This window comes from Perna viridis, chromosome 7 (assembly GCF_037379345.1).
Source record: "Perna viridis isolate PV_CMFRI_1.1 ecotype Kerala chromosome 7, ASM3737934v1, whole genome shotgun sequence".
Lineage (NCBI taxonomy): Eukaryota > Metazoa > Mollusca > Bivalvia > Mytilida > Mytilidae > Perna > Perna viridis.
The window spans coordinates 1,865,353-1,888,001 of record NC_142451.1 but is presented as its reverse complement, the minus strand read 5'-3'; the positions used below and the strand labels follow the sequence as shown (position 1 = coordinate 1,888,001).

General features: G+C 33.6%; 1 protein-coding gene across 1 annotated transcript; it reads right to left on the bottom strand.

Annotated features, from left to right (window-relative positions):
* Positions 1–11,583: 11,583 nt before the first annotated feature.
* LOC148610912 (uncharacterized) lies at positions 11,584–22,544 on the bottom strand. Its single transcript, XM_088590823.1, has 5 exons — positions 22,392–22,544; positions 19,194–19,298; positions 13,934–14,043; positions 13,274–13,411; positions 11,584–12,459 (listed from the first exon to the last, which is right to left on the bottom strand). Exons 1-5 carry the CDS (start codon positions 22,396–22,398, stop codon positions 12,325–12,327), a joined length of 495 nt encoding a protein of 164 aa, XP_088446949.1. The 5' UTR covers positions 22,399–22,544; the 3' UTR covers positions 11,584–12,324.
* Positions 22,545–22,649: the final 105 nt, after the last annotated feature.

Genomic DNA, 22,649 nt, shown 5'->3' with positions numbered 1-22,649 from the left:
ACCCTAAATCTCTGAGGCTTCATTTTTGTATTGCACGTGATAGAACTTCTCGATGCTGCATTTGGCTTCCCGTGTCGATATTATTGGGTTATGGTACTTCTCATATACACACCTATCTTACTCTGTATTGATTCCTATGTATTCGGTCCTTATATGTTGCAGATTAAAGGTTACTTCTTGGATTACAACGAACCGAAATGAAAAATTATTATTATATATAACCAAGTAGTGGTATTTTTGTCGATTATATAGCTTGTGTTCCACTGAAGTGAATTCGGCACATGCTAGATTATCTTGATTATCAAATTCGTTCGTCAATTGAACATAACACACCATTCTTTTTACAAGATTCCTATTTTTTTTTCTATGTGTACTTTAACTGTCGTTATTGGCTTTAATATCAGGGCTTATTCTCATTGTTCAGAAGAATAGTCGAGATTTGTCTTTCCATATGACCTTTGTAAGAGTTCTATAATTTAAATTTCTGACTAGTCAAAAGCAATTATACTAAAGATTATGTCAACATAGAAATTGAATAATTAACAATTGAATAAGTTCAACTTCATGAAGCGTTTTACGTAGAGATCTCATTGTCACCTACGAGTTTTTCATTAAATTCTACTGTCGACCGCTGTACTTATCTACTTCTTACAGACGGTGTATTGAAAAAAACACAAATAAATATTGTGTATTAAAAGGAACAAAAAGATATGATTGTTTCATAATACACTTTTCACTTAACAGAATGACACAATGTGATGGCAAGTAATAAATGGATTTTTTTTTACCTATTGTCGAAAGTGGTCTATTGTTGCTTTTTCGGGGATTGGGAGGGGGTAGAGAGACAGCATAACAGGTTTCATTATGATTCGTTTTTATTTAATTAATGACAAAAGACTATTTTAATTGGCCATTATGGCAGATTAAGACATCGTAGAAAACGAATCTTTCCGCAAATTCGTTGCTCATGGTCCCAAATACCATTAGCCCCGCTCTATAAATTGAAATCGTAACTTTTTTATGGATGTGAAGGATATGCCAGAAAATGGATAAAACGAGAACAAGAAGATCTTTGTTGGTTGTCAGAGTGGGTGAAAGCTGTGAGGTCTTTATTCTTGAAGCGTATGAGCTAGAGTTGTAAGTAGGTCAATGAGTGTCAATGCTACATCAGTTTGCAAAGATCCCGATATATCCAAAACAAGTGTGCTCTTGTACCAACAGACAAGAGAACATTATTTTTGTCTGAAAGACGCATTTTTTCCAATGTTTATTATCGAAGGTGAATGTAGAAAAGCACTAGTAGTAATTAGACCTATACTGCTACCATGATCTCCAAAGAAGAGATATTTGAAAACTATAAATTCGGCATATCCTCTTTTGGTCTCTCTACAAAAGACAATGATTGTGATCTTCCGTCGATCTTTTGGTTTCCAAAAACTCCACAAAAATCCATTCAAACAATGCTTTACAGGTGTCAATTATGTCTTCAGCCTATCGTCGACGCTTGTTGCTACCGTAGTGATATCAATTTAACAAGTATCTTTAAAAAAGGTAATTGACGCAGTAAAATTTCTTCTTTTTACTTATTATTTTATATATGTCATTCAGGAAGTAACACATGGCACGCAATTTCAATCTCAATTTCCGATACATTTTTTTTTCAACGCCACTACGTCATCAGTAGGCAAATCGGGAAACAGAATTTGATCAGGTGACTTCCGTTTCCATGGAAGGACGTCTTTAAGATCACAAGGTAAAAAGCGAAACTATACCGACTGCGTCTGAAGAATCGAAAGATTTTCTTGAACCCTTCAATGATAGATTATTATCGGAATATTATGGAATCAAGATGCATGTTTTTTTTCCAACCCTTCATGCTACTATTACCCATAATCAGTTAAAATCCCTACTCAAATGCATTATGCATCGTTGTTATTCTAAAAAAGATAGAACATCTAGATCCAAATGCGTAGTATTTGGCTGAGAGATTCTCTATTCTTTGTAAAAATCAATTCCAAATTATCTTCTATTAAAATGTACCGAAGAAGATGTCAAAATTTAGGAATTTTTTTTTTATCGAAAACATACTTGTCCAGTGTGGTGAACGCATTCTTCATCAGACGGTCGACATTCCAATGGGAACACATTGTGCTCCTCTGTTTGCTGATCTATTCCTTCACACGCATGAATCTGACTTTTAGCCAGATCATTTGATCTCAGTTTCAGCTCCTAGATCGGGAAATTTTATATACTGCATCTACACCTAAAGAACTTAAAATAAATGACACTACTAACACTATGAAGTCAGTTCAATATCTTGACATACTCATATAAGATCGATGGAAACGTAAAACTCATGACCCAATTATACAACAAACGCGATGACTTTTCATTCCGTATCGTCAACTTTTTTTTTTCATCTTTGGCAACAGCCCTTCAATGCCTGCGTATGGATTTTTTTATATCACAACTCATGCATTATTTCACAGCTTATCTGAAAGAGTAATCAAGGAAACCAACATTCTAGCGGAAATCAAAAGAATGTAATCTGAAACTTTGTGGACTTTTTGTACCGTGCTTATGTTGCTGCAATTCATCATTACAAAAGCTGTATGTTCGTCATCGTGAACTCGTCGATCGTTATAGTGCCTACACCCACACCATGATCATGATAACCGACTTGTTCATCGTGCCATAGTGCTCCTCTATACTCTCTGACTTATTCCTTCACTCTCCCGATGACGCATATCGTTAACCAATCCTAGTTTCGGGAATTTTATACATCGCTTCTACCCCAAAGAATTTGAGATAAAGGATACAACAGGCACTGAGAAGTCTGTCTCATATCTTTACCTTAGACATCAATGGAAAAGGAAAACTATTAACCAAACTATACGACAAACGCGATGACTATCGTCAACTATCTTACATCAAACATTATTTATCATCTCCTGTCGTCAACTATCTTACATCAAACTTTACTCATCATCTATATTCGTCAACTATCTGACATCAAACATTACTAATCATTTGCTGTCGTCAACTATCTTACATCAAACATTACTCATCATCTACTGTCGTCAACTATCATACATCAAATATTATTGATCATCTGCTGTCGTCAACTATCTTACATGAAACATTCTTCATCATCTATATTCGTCAACTATCATACACGAAACATTACTAATCATTTGCTGTCGTCAACTATCTTACATCAAACATTGCTGATCATCTACTGTCGTCAACTATCTTTCATCAAACATTACTCATCATCTATATTCGTCAACTATCATCCATCAAATATTGCTAATCATTTACTGTGGTCAACTATCATATATCAAACATTACTCATCATCTATATTCGTCAACTATTATACATCAAACATTACCAATCATTTGCTGTCGTCAACTATCTTACATCAAACATTACTCATCATCTGCTGTAGTCAACTACATTACATCAAACATTGCTGATCATCTACTGTCGTCAATTATCATACATCGAACATTATTTATCATCTCCTATCATCAACTATCTTACATCAAACATTACTCATCATCTATATTCGTCAACTATCATCCATCAAACATTACTAATCATTTGCTGTCGTCATCTATCTTACATCAAACATTACTCATCATCTACTGTTGTCAACTATTTTACATCAAACAATATTTATCATCTGCTGTCGTCAACTATCTTACATCAAACATTACTGATCAACTACTGTCATCAACTATTTTACATCAAACATTGCTGATCATCTACTGTCGTAAACTATCATCCATTAAACATTATTCATCATCTGCTGTCGTCAACTATCTTACATCAGACATTACTCATCATCTGCTGTCGTCACTTACCATACAGCAAACATTACTAATCATTTACTGTCGTCAACTATCTGACATCAAACATTACTAATCATTTGCTGTGGTCAACTATCTTACATCAAACATTACTCATCATCTACTGTCGTCAACTATCTTACATCAAACATTACTCATCATCTGCTGTGGTCAACTGTCTTACATCAAACATTATTGATCATCTGCTGTCGTCAACTATCTTACATCAAACATTATTTATCATCTCCTGTCGTCAACTATCTTACATCAAACATTACTCATCATCTATATTCGTCAACTATCTTACACCAAACATTACTCATCATTTGCTGTCGTCAACTATCATACACCAAACATTACTAATCATTTGCTGTCGTCAACTATCTTACATCAAACATTGCTGATCATCTACTGTCGTCAACTATCTTTCATCAAACATAACTCATCATCTATATTCGTCAACTATCATCCATCAAATATTGCTAATCATTTGCTGTGGTCAACTATCATATATCAAACATTACTGATCATCTATATTCGTCAACTATCTTACATCAAACATTACTAATCATTTGCTGTCGTCAACTATCTGCTGTAGTTTACTATCTTACATCAAACATTGCTGATCATCTGCTGTAGTCAAGTATATTACATCAAACATTGCTGATCATCGACTGTCGTCAATTATCATACATCAAACATTATTTATCATCTATATTCGTCAACTATCTTACATCAAACATTACTCATCATCTATATTCGTCAACTATTATACATCAAACATTACTAATCATTTGCTGTCGTCAACTATCATCCATCAAACATTACTAATCATTTGCTGTCGTCAACTATCATCCATCAAACATTACTAATCATTTGCTGTCGTCAACTATCTAACATCAAACATTGCTGATCATCTACTGTCGTCAACTATCTTACATCAAACATTGCTGATCATCTGCTGTAGTCAACTACATTACATCAAACATTGCTGATCATCTACTGCCGTCAATTATCATACATCAAACATTATTTATCATCTCCTATCGTCAACTATCTTACATCAAACATTACTCATCATCTATATTCATCAACTATCATCCATCAAACATTATTTATCATCTGCTGTCGTCAACTATCTTACATCAAACATTACTGATCAACTACTGTCATCAACTATCTTACATCAAACATTGCTGATAATCTACTGTCGTTAACTATCATCCATCAAACATTATTCATCATCTGCTGTCGTCAACTATCTTACATCAGACATTACTCATCATCTGCTGTCGTTACTTACCATACAGCAAACATTACTAATCATTTACTGTCGTCAACTATCTGACATCAAACATTACTAATCATTTGCTGTTGTCAACTATCTTACATCAAACATTATTTATCATCTGCTGTCGTCAACTATCTTACATCAAACATTACTCATCATCTACTGTCGTCAACTATCTTACATCAAACATTACTCATCATCTATATTCGTCAACTATCATGTCTGATGTAAGATAGTTGACGACAGCAAATGATAAATAATGTTTGATGTATGATAGTTGACGACAGTAGATGATCAGTAATGTTTGATGTAAGATAGTTGACCACAGGAGATAATCAACAATGTTTGATGTAAGATAATTGACTACAGCAGATGATGAGTAATGTTTGATGTAAGATAGTTGACGACAGCAAATGATTAGTAATGTTTGATGGATGGTAGTTGACGAATATAGATGATGATTAATGTTTAAAGTAAGATAGTTGACGAATATAGATGATGAGTAAACAGCCTATTGCTTGCTTTGCATTTAATTTGCTTATAAGTGCTTGTAAATGTCTTCGTCATATTTTATTTATGTCTCGTTTTATGTATTACATGTATGCATGCACTCACTGTTTTATTATTCACTTTATTTCGGTTATAAAAGCTCTTTGGGAGCTTGTGTTGTTTTGTTGCATAACTTGCCGACTTTGAATAAATCTTATTTGATTTGATTTGATTTGAAAAGCAACATACTATGATTGGTAATGTTTGATGTGACAACAGTAGATGATCAGTAATGTTTGGTGTAAGATAGTTGACGACAGGAGATGATCAGTAATGTTTGATGTAAGATAGTTGACGAATATAGATGATGAGTAATGTTTGATGTAAGATAGTTGATGACAGTAGATGATCAGTAATGTTTGCTGTATGGTAAGTGACGACAGTAGATAATGAGTAATGTTTGATGTAAGATAGTTGACGACAGCAAATGATTAGTAATGTTTGATGTATGGTTGTTGACGAATATAGATAATGAGTAATGTTTGGTGTAAGATAGTTGACGACAGTAGATGATTAGTAATGTTTGCTGTATGGTAAGTGACGACAGTAGATGATTAGTAATGTTTGATGTAAGATAGTTGACGACAGTAGATGATGAGTAAGGTTTGATGTAAGATAGTTGATCGCAGCAAATTATTAGTAATGTTTGATGTCAGATAGTTGACGATAGGAGATGATGAGTAATTACATAGTGAGTGCATGCATACATGTAATACAAATAACGAGACATAAATAAAATATGACGAAGACATTTACAAGCACTTATAAGCAAATTAAATGCAAAGCAAGCAATAAGCTGTTTAATAAAACGTAAAGCGTAAATTTAAGCAAGATATACTATTATTGCAGTATCATTTATTGTCTTTCCATGGATACATTTTTACGTTTAAATTCTTCGTGGTTTGGCTCGAGTGAGTGATAGTATTAGCTTGGCGCCATATGGAAACATATTTTAAATTTGATTTTGCTCCAATCTGTCTTCAAGGGCTACATTGTTATTATCTGTCTTCAAGGGCTACATTGTTATTATCTGCCTTCAAGGGCTACCTTGTTATTATCTGTCTTCAAGGGCTACCTTGTTATTATCTGTCTTCAAGGACTACCTTGTTATTATCTGTCTTCAAGGGCTACCTTGTTATTATCTTTCCCTGTCTTGTTTGTCACACCATACACTAAAAGCAGCCAAAATATACAAGGAAATAAATGATACTGCAATAATAGTATGAATATTTTTTTTTATTTATTTCTCTAGTAATCGACCCCGTGCAGGTCCGGGTGTTGAAAGAATAGGCCTGCAGCAGCGCTAAGCTTGTCGTAAAAGGCGACTTAATAGTGCTCAGAACCTTAGCCGGGGCTAGGGCGCTCTGCCCACAGAGCAACTGGGGTGTGTGCCCCGGGTGGTGGAATGGGGTACCCCTGGTGTGTTACATGCTGGGGTTGTCAGGCTATAATACGGAAAACCTGACCGCAAACCATAGTGGTGCACCGTGTTTGGAAAGATGACACGTTCCTCGCCCGTTAAAGAACCCTACTGTGGTATTCGATAGGAGTAGGAACCTCCCTATTTCCAGTGGCAATCAAAATTTGTCGACCCCATTGTCCTTGTGTCCCATCCCTTTTTCATTTCATCATCATTTCATGTTCATTTTATCATCAATGTCATGTTCATCGTCTGATTATAGCTGAAATATTGCTGCTTGGCGGTAAACCCCAACAAACAAACAAACAAACTCTAGTAATCGAATATTATAAGAAGAATTGATATGATGAGCTTGTCAAAGAGGCAACAACCCCACCGTGATAAAAATGTAAGCTCAAAACCACATATGGGTCCATTTATCGCACTATCCTCTTAGTTCTGCAAGTTGTTGGTTAACCTTTTACTTTGACGCTAAATTCTTCTCTCATATAATTTACTTTACTTTGTCATTCTGATTAACGTGATCGACCATTTTACTAGGTCTTATTGTGTCCAATAACTGCCTAAGAGGTTATTTATATCCAGGAACAAAGGCTGGACTAAGAAAACACCATAGATATTTCAAATTAACTAAAAAAAACACACAGAAACTTTAAATTAAATATAATTTCGGGTCGGACTAAATCTGGGAGTGTGTTCTCACTCCATGTGTACCCGTAGGGTAGCATCCTGTGCCCACCGAGTCACTCTTATGTTGTGAAATCGAGTTAAAACGAGATAATAAAACTGCAATATTGCGAACAAGTCAGTTTCACAGCGGAGATGGTCACGCCATAACGATCAATGAGTGTATGATGACGTTAAAGTTTTAGTCTTGTTGAAACAAAACTTTATTTATGCGATGTAAACAAAATCTACAGTGCAACCGAATTCTTCAGTGAGAGAGCATCATCTATTTAGCGGAAACTTGATTAGGTTAAATCCTTCAAATATGCTATGAAGTCTGCCTCATTAGAGTGAAAGAATTGAGGAAATAAGGAATTGTAATTTTGTGATGCTAATGCAACTACATACAAAATATATACAACAAAGTAATTAGAGCTTTTCAGTCGGGTTTTTACTTGCCTTGTGGCAAAGAAGTGTATAGAGTAGAAAAGTCAAAGGATTGATGAATGTTTCTTCAGTTAAGGACCCATTGCAACATTTCTTCCATACAAAAGTTCGGTTATTTAGGTAATTAAAATTGTGTTAATTTTTGTATTTGTCTTCAGTGATGGGCAGTGTTTCCTCTACATTTTGGATACCTGAATTTTATTGGGATTAGACATTTGACACACAGGATAAGAATTTGATCAGAATAAAATTTGCCACTTTTTTTTATCCATTTTCCTAAATGGTTCCATTCAAAACCTTCAAAATCAATCCCAATATGCCTTTGGAGTATGACACCTTGTTGTACAATTCAAAGGCGCCGATCAATTCCCTTTACTCAAGTTATCCAAAAAGATTTGTTTCTGGTTCCTTCTTTTTACTTTGCTCAAGTCACAACCCCCAAATTCAATCGATTAAATCCAAGTCTTCTTTTTGTGACATGGACATCAATATTATTTTACTGGAGTTATATAGTTAAATTATATGAAATGCTTAATTTTGGCCTCTTAATCTAAAACGGGTGGAGCCATAAACCCCCATATCAAGCCAAATCAAGACGAAAACTAAACATGATGAGAAAACTAACAGGAACAAAATGGGGTGCAAATGAAGCAAGACATTGCTCCTAACGGGACTAACATCCCAAAGCCTGTTGAACCCTGTACATGTGAGGACTAAATACAGGATGTGAGGTTTAATATTTCAAAATGCTCAGGGGGGGGGGTACAAACCCCAAACCCCCTAGCAAATTCGGACCACTTCGTGATCCTCACCGGTGATGCTGTCAAGAAATTTATTTTGGGCCCTCCTTACCTAAAACTCTGGATCCGTGACTGAAAGAAGAGATAGTGGAAAACTATAAATCTGTGCAATCCGCTTTTGGTTTCTCTACCAAAGACGATGTTGGTGATTTACCGTCTTTGTACTCGATTCCAAAACTCCACAAGAATCCAAACAACAACGTTACATAGCTGGATCTGCAAAATGTATCACCAACCCTCTTTCAATACGTTTAACTTCTAAACTCACAGCTGTCAAAGAGGGTCTCCAGTCCTACCACAACACTTGGTACTCCGTAGTTGTATTAATTCCATGTGGACCAGGAAAAATTCGAAAGATCTTCTGGAGACTCGCAATTCCACATTTTATTAGAATATAACAGCATTAAAACCTATAATTTTTCAACACTGTATACTTCTATTCCTCATACTCAGTTAAAATCCCGACTTAAAAATCATTATACATCGTTTCTCCAAAAAAGATGGTACACCTAGATACAAATATTTAGTTCCTGGTAGAGATTCCTCATACTTTGTAACAAATAATTCCAAATCATCTTCCAAATATACAGAAGAAAGCTGGAATTTTTGATCGACAACATATTTTATCCTGTGTGGTGGACGTGTTTTTCAACAAACGGTCGGCATTCCAATAGTAACAAATTTGTGCCCCTGTACTTATTGACCTATTCCTTCACTCATATGAGGCTGACTTTATAGCTTACCTGATCCAAAAGAAAGAATATCATTTAGCTAGATCCTTTAATCTCATTTTCCGCTATATAGATGACGTATTATCTTTAAACAATACTTGATTCAGGGATTTGATACATTGAATCTACCCAAAAGAAATCGAGATAAAGGATACTACAGACACTGTGATGTCAGCCTCATATCTTGACCTACAATTAGAGATTGATGGTAAAGGAAAACTATTGACCAAACTTTACGACAAACGTGATGACTTCTCATTCAGAATTGTCAACTTTCCTTTCATCTACAGCAACATCCCTTCAGCACCTGCATATAGATTTTTCACATCACAACTCACACATTATGCCAAAGCTTGTGGTAACTTCGCACACTTTTTGTATCACGCCAGACTTCTTACAATTAGGCTCCTGAAACAGGGTTATGTTGCTACAAGGTTGAAGTCATCACTACAGACGTTTGATGATCATCATCATGAACATGTTGATCGTTGAGGTGTATCCATCTGCACCATGAAAACTGATTTGTTCAACGTGTCATAGTTTTCCTTTCCTCTTTTGTCTACCCCAGACTTAACTTTTTATGAGCAACTCAGCGGATGGTTCTCGAAAAACGGAGGACACTTACCCTACCGGTGCACCTGGTCGATGCTCCCAGTTTTTATTCGAGTCCGAGTTGTTCATTTACCTTTGATACTTTGTATGTATTATTTTAGTTACTCTAAGTTCTTTGTTGTGTTTGTTTTCCATGTCTGCTCTTTGTCTCTGGATTACATTCTTTTGATTTCCGCTAGAATCTTGGTTCCCTTGATTACTCCTTCCCATGCTAAGGCAACCTCTAAACAACATCAAGAACGTATGAAAAGTAGTGCAATGGATTATATCCCTTTGTTAAATTTATGGCAAAGGCAGAGCAGGCAGACTAGCAAAGGAAGGAGCAAAATAAGAGCAAATGACCCAGTCACCATAGCTGAGATGAAGATGATTATAAAATCTTTATTCCATACAGCTCAACTACATGATAGTTACCATCAGTTGACAAGACATTCAGACTCAGAACTGAACACAATAGACTAGATCAACATTTATATAGAAAACTGAATTCAGTACCATTTTCTGTGTCAACGTCATGAAGAGGAACAACACATTCTTAAGAAATGTAGAAAACTCAAAGACCTCAGAGGCATAATTTGGGCAATACAAACTACTATTCACGAAAAGTTATATGGAACTATCAAAGACCTAAAGTACAAGCAAATTTGTCGATGAATCTAATATGCAAGTGTCAGCTGTGTACAAGAATCTAATATCCAAGTGTCAGCTATGTACAAGAAGATAAACTCCAAAATCAATATCAAATTTCATTTTGTGTTTTGGAACCTGTTCTAAAATTTTATAAAGATCAATCAATATTCAAGTTATTGCATGAAATGTCTATGGATGATGGTAGTGCCATACCATTATATGTATAAAAATGTTAAAAAATCACACTTTATGTCCCTAATTGGATTATGTAAATATATTAGAAGAATTTTTTATATATATTTATATTTGTAATTACATAAAGACTGGTGTATATTAATTATATTAATTAATAAAATGCATGTGTATAGCTCCTTGCTAGATCTATAATTTATTTATCTTATTCTGTATACAGTGTAAGAGTAATCAAGAGAACCAAGATTCTAGCAGAAACCAAAGAATGGAATCCATGGACTACATATGTTTCCATGTAATATCTATACATGATGGTGATGATGATAAAGATATATACATTAAATATGTATGTTAAACCAGTGTGATATACAAAGGGAAATAAATCTAATAGGATTTGTTTTCTACAAAAAGTTTTTATTCTAATAACAATCAACGATATACTGAAAGATTTTGATATACAAATAATCAACAATGATGCTTAAATATGACAAATATATACAAAAATAAAAACTACATTAAAATGATCTTATATCAACAATACAATACAAGAAAAAATAACAAATACTTTTGATCTCTTAATCCAATTCAACAAATAAAAAAGTAATTATGATAGAAAATTTTAATTACCAGGTATATAAGATGTTAATCGATTTACAAACTAAAAAACTGAAATGTTTAAAATGAAACTTTTTAAAATGAAAAAGTTGTTTACAGTATTTATCATATTATAATCTAGTTGTTCAAAGAACAGATTTCATCATATTTTCAATTATGGAACCCACACATTAAACCATATTCACTTAATCTTTAACATACCTTATTTGAGTGTTCTTAAAACCAACTTATTAAAAAAATGACTACAAAATTTCTATCTTCATAGTTAGTGGTAAATTTGAAAAAGTAGAAATATTTGGTTAAGCATTCAACATTTTTCATATTAAAGATGATTCACTTCATACAAGTATGTGTTTCTGAAGTATGATACCTAGGTTTTTATTTTTTTTAACATGATGACTATTGAACAGACATTCTGAATTAAGGAGAATAAAATTCTGATCAGTTCTGCATAAAACAGAGGTCAATTTACATCCACCTACACAGCATAACAGGTCTGATACAGACCAGCAGAGTCAATTACAGCCCACCAAGGGTCCACCCACCACCACTTCCTCCAGTCCAGAAATTGGACTTCTGTTGTGTACCAACCACTGTATGGCCCTGCATCTGAGCCATTTGGGCAGCATTTGGAGGGCATCCAGGGGGTGGTGGCTGAAAAATAATATCATTATGCGCAAGTTAAAAACTTCAAATTAAAAGGTTGACTTGGCTTTCATCACAGAATTTTAAAAAATCTTTTAGAACACCTTCAAGAAAAAAATAAGATCTCTCTGATTCTGAATCTACCTACATGTATTTTGATTCACTTTTTATGATGGTTAAAAGAATATAAATATATACATTATATAAAAAGATAAAAACTCAGAAAGCAGCCAATCTAGCTGAAATTAGCTCTTGGTCATAAAATCATATAGGTACATGTATCACAATTAAGTAAATATTAAATGAATATCTCAAACCATTTCAAAAATAGTTCAAGGGCAATAATTCTGTAAGAATTTATCTAACTGACCAAAAGTTAGATGTCAACTCTCTACTTTACATCTCATTAAAATTCTGAAAATTTACAGATATGATTCTGTTAAAAATTTGTTAATCTGAAAGAATTATGGATTCATTGGACATAATGAAAAATCTAAATAAACAATTAGAATCAAAGTACTTTATCACCCCTAAAATTTGACATTTTGAATTAAACCAAATTGAAAATTATCAAGAAATAAGCAACTTATACAAAGACTTAAAAAAGACAACCCGGATATGGTTCTACTTACCATTTTCATAAAAAATTACATTTACCGGTATACTTAAGTTATTGTCTGTAAACTAAATGTCTAAGGAGGAGGACACTGAGATCACCATTAAATATAGGACGGTATATTTTTGGTATTACAATGTCAGTAGGAAAGTGAAGATGATGTATTATGGCTCTAATTGTATTTTGCTTAAAAATATTTCTACTCACAGGAATTGTCTGCTGAGCAATGCCATCAAATCTGGCACCTGAGTCGAAGACATTCTGAGCTAAGATTGTTTGCTGTGTTGGGTATGGCTGTTGTGTAGGGTATGATGGACCATACATCTGTTGTTGTGGTGGTACAGACTGTAAAATTATAAGTAAATTGTTGTAATTTAATCTCTTATGTATGTAAACATTTTCACTAATGGGTCTGTGACCATCCTCTACTTATAAGGAACTTAGAAAATAGGGATTTCTAGTCTTAGGATCAACCATCATGGGGAGGACTTCCTATTTCTCTAAGATGGCTTTTAATTTTAAATCTCTGCAGAATGGTGGGCCTTTTGCGGGCTATCATTGTTTAAACTTATGTCTATGGTATCTCCTAAAGGTATTTCAGTTCAAAAGACATAGTTTGTCAAACATGCTAGTACACAGCTGGTGTTTTTAGTTAAGCAGTGGAAAAGCCTATATTCCAGTTTGGTCACTCCAGCTGGTCAGTCTTCTGTGTGTTTTCTATTTGGTTTCTATATGTTGTTGGTTGTTATTATTTTCACTGTTTTTGTCCATTATATATTGTAGTCTCGAGGATAACCATTTGTAATATCAATTTCACTTTCCATGTTTTCTGTGGTGCTTAGATCAAACTATCGTTGTATTACTTACAGCTGAATAAGGAGGGGGTGGTCCCATTGGAGGGGCACCATAGGCTCCGGGTGATTGGTAAGATTGTGCCATATGTGTAACAGATACCCCTGGAGCAGGCTGTGCATGATCTATAATGTAAAAATAACATTACAATAGTTTATCTGAACCAATTGAAATTACACATTAACATTTTCAAGGTTAAATATTGTGCTGATGATACTAAATTACATTTCCAACACCTGACATATGATGGCAACCTTCTATCAATATAAAAAGCTTCACTGAGCACAGCATGATATGACCACAGTGGTCAGACCCAGAACAGTTGGGACAAGTGTGGGCACTAGATTAGTTTTTGACACATTTAATCACAGGGACTTACAATTCATTATGGATACAACTGGTTTGCACACAATACTGGACAAAATTTGAAATTCAATTGAAAATTTTAACAATCAGTCCAAAAATTTAACAAGAGGTTCCCAGGAGCCTAAATCACTCATCTGGTCATTTTTTTGCTTTTCAAGGGCATAAACTCTAACAAGGAGTTGTCCAACAATTTTGACACAAGAAGACTTTTGTAGGACTTATCATGAAGATCATTCTTCTATTGAAAGTTTCTTTCTATCTACCATAATTTTCAAGATGTTGGCTGAAAACTGTAAAAAACATAATTTTTCACCTTTCAAGGGCAAGAACTCTAACAAGGAAAAGTCTGACAACTTTGACCCAATAAAGACTTTTGTTAGCCTTATTGTGAATACATTTCAGCATTTAATAGAATTTGAGTAAACCTATCAGTATTGGAGATACACATGCAAAAACTTCTGTCTGACCCCTATGTTCTATTTTTAGTAACAGCGGCCAGGGTTATCGACAGACAAAGTTCCCCATGTCAGTTCTATACAAAACACCCTAAGGAATATTCATACCAAGTTTGGCTCTAATGGTCAAGTAGTTTCAGAGGAGAAGATTTTTGAAAGAAATAACAATAAAAATAGGGGAAAAAAACGTCAAAAAAGGGCAATAACTCCGACATGGCTTAACAGATCAAAACAAAAATTTGACCAAAGATAGATCTCATCATACTGAACACGTATATTCCAATCAAAATTTGGCCAAACCTAATGGTTTTAGAGATATATGCGAAAGACTTCTGTCTATACCCTACAATCTTTTTTCAGAAATGGTGGCCATGTTTTTCGATGGATCAAAAATCCCCACATCAGTTCTATGCAGGATACCCCAAGGAACATTAATACCAAATTTGGTTCTAATTGTTCCAGTTGTTAACGATAAGATGACAATGACAGACTAAGCTGATTCTTTGGAGTGTTGTCCCTTTGACCCCTCATAATTCCAAAAGCATGAGAGATATCTGAAAAATGCAGGTAGGGATTTTCATAAGAAATCAAATACCAAAAAATTTGTGTTATACTATTTTTGTACAATCAATAGTTTAAATATGTAAAAATTTGCAACTTCAAACTCATTTTGCAAAGCCCATGTTGCAGATCGAATCGAGAACGTTGTGTTTATTTTATTTGTTATTCAGTAAAGAATACTTAGATATACATTGTAATATTCTATGGTGTCTTGTCATCTCTAAATTTTTGAAAATGCACTTAAATGCAACCAATTTTAGGGGCATATTTGTTCTGTGATTAAATAGTCAACTTTTTTTTGGAAAAAAATCTTTTTTCACATTTTTGAGTTCTATACATATGATCTTTAAATGTTACTTGTTCTCCAATACCAACAATGAACGATTTCACTTGAATTACTTTTTGAAGTCTATTGGGGTGGATTGATCTTTGACCTCTCCTCTAATTAATGCAAAGTAGCAGAAACTTCACCACTTTTCAGTTAAAAAAGAATGATATTCAATAGCTAAATTGATTTATCTTTCCATTGACATATGATACAGCGTATACCCTTTAGGCCCATTAAAGTTCTAAAAATTCCTTAGACTTCAGAAGCTCTATTACTAATTGACAGAATACTCCTTTGCTACTTTTAATGGCAAAAAAAAGTTAATAAAAAGCTTTGCCAAGCGCAGAATTATACGACAACAGCCAGTTGAACTGTGTTGACACAATATTAGTTTTTGACACATGGACACAACAACTCGTGTAAAATGGAAAAACCAACCCGCTCTTTTAAGACAAAGTGACAAAAATCAAAAACGTGAAATCAAAACTTTATAGAAAACGAAAAGAGCCTAAGACCATGGATACAAAAACATCCTAAAGTTTTGTGGCATTTACTGAAGGCATTTTTCAGTTAGAGTGCAAAAACAAGAAAAAAAAACACCCACTATTTTCAAAGTCCTACAACTCAAAAACTAAATAATCAAAATTAAAGTAAAATTAAGGAAAATGAGAACAATAAACCAAAGTTTTATTTAAATGGCTTAAGAGAGTTTTATGAGTTATTGAATGAAATGCTGACGATGGACAGATGGATGGACAGCAGTATGCATATACACTACATGTACTATACATATAGAAAGTCCCATCATTTTTTTTAGGCATGGCCCCTGTTACTCCAATACCATAAGAGATATCTTAAGGTTCCAGCATATAGATAAATGTAGGTTACTGCAAATAACTTAATGACAATTTGTCGAAATAATACTATCTTGAAACACTTAAACAAGCAAATCCAACAATTTTTTCCTGTAAAAAGTATATATTTTTCAAAACCTTACATTATAGAGATCCATGAAAAAAGATAGATATGCTTTTCTATCTTGTCAGGAAAATCTGTAGCCATGGTAACATAATAAAAAATATATATCATTTTTGGTGCATTCCCAAAATTAATTGTCAAAAAACAGGTTTCCTAAAATATCAAGCACTTTAAAACTGCCAGAAAAAGCAAGCATGGTGTTATTGTAAAAAAAAAAAAAAAATTAAAATTGTACCTTTTTCTGCTCATTTGTTCATGATTTTAATTTTTAAAGTTTTTGCCAAATTTTGCACATTTGAAAACCAGCCAATGGTGAAGAAAAGAGAACCCAATCTGACAAGGACTTGAATCTTTCTGGAAAGCTTAAAGCATGCATTTTACGCCTCTTTACCTTCACCAGTATTGCTTCTATTCTATTTATGTACGAATGCTCTACTACCCACAATCAATATTTGCACCAAGTTTTACCTTTTATTTTTCAGTTACACAAATAAGACCATGTCTATTATGTGTACGAAAGGGTGCACTTAATCACATCTGTATAGTACAACCTAAATCCATTTAAAAAACATGCAAGGTATTCATGCATATGAGAAATCTAATGAAAATAAAAGAACAGCGTTCCAAATTCACAGAAATTTTCAGGGCCATAACTTCCATAAAAATCAATCAACCGTAACCAAAGTTAAACTTAATCTGTAACTTCTCATAGTAAGCCTACATACAAATGATAAAATTAATTGGTAAAAGCATTACAAAAAAAAGTGAAGAAAACCATAAATTCACAGAAATTTTCGAAGTCCAAGGGCCATGACTTCTGTAAAAATTGTTCAACCATAACCAAAGTTAAACTTAACCTGTAACTCTTCATAATAAGGCCACATACCAAAAACAAATTTATTTGGTAAAAGCATAACAAAAAAAAACGTGCGGAAAATGTGGACGGATGGACGCCCGGTCTTTCCATGTCCCCTCCTGACGTGTCACGGGGGGACAAAAATTACAAAATCACATAAAAATAAAAGTCGATTAATTAGGGGTGACTCCATTTGGATCCTTATAACCAAATAATCATTAGAGATACCTTAAATCTGACTGAAAATACCAGCAGGGACTTTCAACAGGAATCTAATATTTCTTTTTAAAATCAGACCATAAATCAATTAAGAGTGTCATGGAGTGCAGTATATGACTGCAGTGCTCAAACCCTGAATAGTTGGGGCAAGTGTGGACATATTTTTTTTTTGACACACTTAAGCAAATGGACATAGTTCACTATGGACACAACTAGTTTGGACAAAATATAGCACAAGGTTAAAATTAATTAAAAATTTTCAAAATCAGATTAAGAATTAAAGTCAATTTTTTGGAGTGAGACCCCTTTGATCCCTTATAATTTGAAAAAAGGTTATAGAGATATCTGATTGAAAACCACGGGCAGATATTTTCATTAGGAAAAAAATTTTCGAAATCAAATCAAAATTTAAAATTTTTTTTGATGTGGCCAAATTTTGTACATGTACTCCTTTAACTCAATAACAGTTAAAGATAAGATCAGTTTTAATCAAGTTTTCGTAAATAAACTTAAGTTAATGAATGCCAACAATGATGACAACAGGGTTATTCCATTATGTGACCAAAAAATATTTTGCAGATGTATACAAAGTTTATTTTTTATGGTATGTGGCCCCTTTGGACCTTCCATTGACTGACAATGCTAAATGTTGTTTAAACTCTGTAACATATTCTTATAACAGAATTTCATAAGTAACAAAAAAAAAAGAATTGTCAAAATTGAATGAGAAGTAAACCTTCAAGGTTTCAACATTAATTTAGAATAAACACCTATTTTACCCCCCCCTTTTTGCCTCCCTTTTTTTGCAGAATGGCAGGGGCCAGTGACCCAATTTTAAATAGCAAGCTACTCCTGGCAGCAGTAACATTTTTTTTCAAAATTTCAGGACATTTGGTTCACTTCACTACATCAAAAGTTATGACATGGAAATGAAAATATTAACAACAACAATGATAATGACATCAACATCTTTACATTATACAACCATAAAAAATTGTGGTTGTATACATGTAATTACTCTGAATCTTATATCTTTTATATTTGTACACCTATTTAACCAATTACCGTTAAGTAGAAGTATTCATAGATGGGGTAATTGTAACTGTAATAAGTAATCAGCTGTAATTGATTATATTTCTTCAAGTAATCATTAATCAACCAAAAACCTGATTACATGTAATTTAATTTAATCAATTACTTTTCAAAATACCCTGTAATTCTGATTACTTTATGATTACATTATGATTACAATGGAAATATCAAAGCCTCAGATAGTACATGAATCTATGGACAATACATTATTTCAACAACAAATAAAGAGTAATATGATTGTTAATCATTCAATGCTTCTTTGTGAAATTTTTATTATTTGTTTTTTTTTCTTTTTTTCTTTTTGTGAAGATTTTACAAAATGTTGATTGAGTACCAACAAGTAAAAAAAATCTAATTATTATAATGGAAAAAGTATTCTGTAATACATGTAGTCAAATAATTGCTATATGCTATACTTACATGCCATATGACTGTAACCTGGGGGTGCTTGGGGTTGAGTTGGGTATCCACTTATTGGATAGCCCTGTGTTGGGTATCCTGATGTTGGATAGGGACTTGGTTTATCTAAAATTATAATTTCATCATAACATTCAATTATTAATAACAATTACAGTGAAATTTCTCCAAACCAGACCCTAAAAAACCGGTCTTCCCTTCAAACCAGCCATTTTAAAAAGTCCCGGCCAATATACCTTAAAACCTGTGTGTTCAGTCTTCAATAGACTGGTCACCCCCTAAAACTGTACATCAGCAGGTTTTTCACAGCTTTAGGTACGTAATTCAAGTAAAAAAGACCTCTCAATTCCAGCTGACCGGTTGTGGTTCACCTGTTATAAATGTGTCAGCAAAACAGTAAATGATTAAGTAACAAATAATTCATTCACTGACCAGTTTGCATTTCATCAGTGGACAGATGTTAATTGAAATGGACAGTTGTTTAAACAAACAATTTAATCCAGACATCACTTTTTGTCACTGGATGAGTGTTAATTGGTGTTTATCAGGGTCACTAAATAGTGCGATCTTTAAACTGTCAATTAATGCTATCTGTACCCAAGCAAAAATAATGAAGAGGTGAAATTATTACTTTTGATGAAAGGTAGTGTAAAAAAAAAAAAAACGAATGATTAATTACCAGCAATTACCATTTTCTCTTGTTTCACTGTAATAATTTTAATCATGATTTATTTAATCTTTTTATATAAATGGTGCAATCTGCAATGTAAAGTGAAATATGAACTACATGTACTATGTTCTACATCAGGGGTTAACCTGGGATATTATAACTATGGGGCATTAGTTCAGGCAGGAAGTCCAGGGGGTAGCTTATGGGGTCAAGGGACAATGTCCTTGGGAGTGAGGCAAAGTTCCCCAACCAAAAATGGTTTTCAGAGTATCTCGACCCCTATGAAACTGTTCTTTCGAGATATTTATCTTTACTTATTTAAATTTAGTGAACCCATATAATAATAGTTATTGCTTTTGTTGAATTACTATATTTTCCTGAATGGCAGCTGTTTTTTATTATTCTGTTAACTGCATAAAAAAGCCACTTTAATGTGCAGGTACCCAAATCCTGCCACTCAGCAACATGATCAAGAGTAAGAACTGAATATCTTAATGTACCTGCCAGGGAGGCAAGTTATCCAACAAGCTGCTTTGAAAGGTGCACTTAAGGCTGGGGATTTAGGGGCTGATCATGATCAAGCCACCCAAAAGCTTGCTGTTTGGTAAAAAAAAAAAAAAATTCACTTGCCCATTGGGATTCTGCCTTTGGATACTTATCAGTTCCTAACAATTTCAACCCAGTATGGGAAATCAGACATCCAATTATTTCAAACCTGTTACCTTCTGTTTTCAAATTATCCCACCTTTTCGGAGTTATTTTTTAATCTTTTAATATGTATATACTTTCGACACTTATTTTTTTTCCAATATATTTGTTCCTATTGCAGGAGTTCTAGGACAAAAAGCTTTTTGGTTCATATTGTGAAGATATTTTTACAATTCAAATGGATGTTTGTGGTACAATGCACAAACATTTTATTGTCCACATACTCTACCCAGGAGTACATTGCCATGGCATGCTACATGTATTTGCCTTTTAGTAATCAGGGACTTTATATTACTAAAATATTACTGTTGTAATGGGTAACCCTTTTCAACATCTGGGTCTAATTTAAGTTCATCACTTTCTCAAAGTTTCCGTTTGAAAACAAGTGTTTACCTGCATACTTATGGTTTTATGTGTTTCCTTCAATTCCTATAATGATACAGTACTAGGATTTTCCTTTTACCATGGTCACCCCTGTCTTCCTTTTATTTGCATTTCGTTCCAATGGGAAGTTGGTGATGAATACTTATACTCTGTTCTCACTAGATCAAGGGTTACACTGTATTGTGGTATGGCTAGATCAATAACATGGAACAATGCACATTTTCAATATTTGTTGTTCTTGCCCTAGGAACTAAGTGTAAAATTTGAAACCACATATTTGTCAAGTTTTCTCTAGGACAGGAAAACTAGGGACCAACTTGAGATTTTTATGTGATTTTTGACCATTTCAAAATTTTTGATGGTCATGTTTGTACAACTGTTGTCAAACTGAATGAAGATGAAGTATGGATCCCAAAGTTATCACAATCCATTGAAAAGTTGTTGAATTGCATCCTCCTGCGTATGGAGTGTTCATATCACAACTCATAGGTTATGCCAGAGCTTGCCGAAACTACGCAGATTTTTTGTATCATGCTAGAACTCTATCAAATAGGCTTCTAGAACAGGGTTATGTTGCTACAAGATTGAAGTCATCATTACAGAAGTTTTATGGTTGTTATCATGAACTCGTGGATCGTTATGGTATATCCATCAGTACCATGAAAACTGATTTATTCAACGGGTCATAGTTTTCCTTCCCTCGTTTTGTCTACCCCGGACTTGACTTTTTATGAGCAACTCGGCGGGTGTTTCTAGAAAAGCAGAGGATGCTTACCCTACCGGTGCACCTGGTCCATGCTCCCAGGTTTTAGTGGAGTCCGAGTTGCTCATTTGCTTTTGTTACTTTGTATGTATGATTTTAGTTACTTTATGTTCTTTGTTGTGCATTTCTGTTTTCCATGTCTGGTCTTTGTCCCTGGATTACATTCTTTTGATTACCGCTGTAACCATGGTTCCCTTGATTACTCTTTCAAATTATCATTGCATGGTTTTTGATAAAAATAATTTTATAGAATTTTCTATTCAATGCAGTGTTACAATGGGAACATTTTTTAGGCACAAAAATTTACCTTACCTTTTTGCAAGCAATTACTGAGTGTTACTGTTAAAGATGCTGCATAAGATTAAGATTAGGTTTTATCCAATAAAAGGTTAAATTTTGTACTAACTTCAGACAAAATAAAAATCCACTTACCAAAGACCTGTTTTTCCTCTGTCTAGAAAACATCTAATAACCGTGTTACAGCGACACCTCAGTATATACAAATGAAATGTACTTGCAATCGCAATTTTTGTAATATTAGTTCCTGATTTTTTGTTGTTGATTTTTTTCAACCAGCAGTTAACGTTATCATTATCCATAATATCTTCTTCTTTCACTTTAGCTTGGACTTAATACTAATATACGACATATGACGATCAGTATTAAACTACCTTACCTGACATTTTCTCTTTGTAATTGCAGTAAATATTTACAAAACTACTTGTGAGCTTCGATCATCCGTCACGCTTGAGTTGTGTTACCTGATGAAGTAACCGATAAGGAAAATAAATATAAGTCAACAAAAACGTCCCAATTATCCTTAGGTTCTTTATTTAAAGGATGAAAATAAAAGTCTTATAACTACAGAGACCTTTTCAAATAGGAATGCTAAAACATCAAGAAGGGCATTGTTAAATATGTTATTATTTAGTTC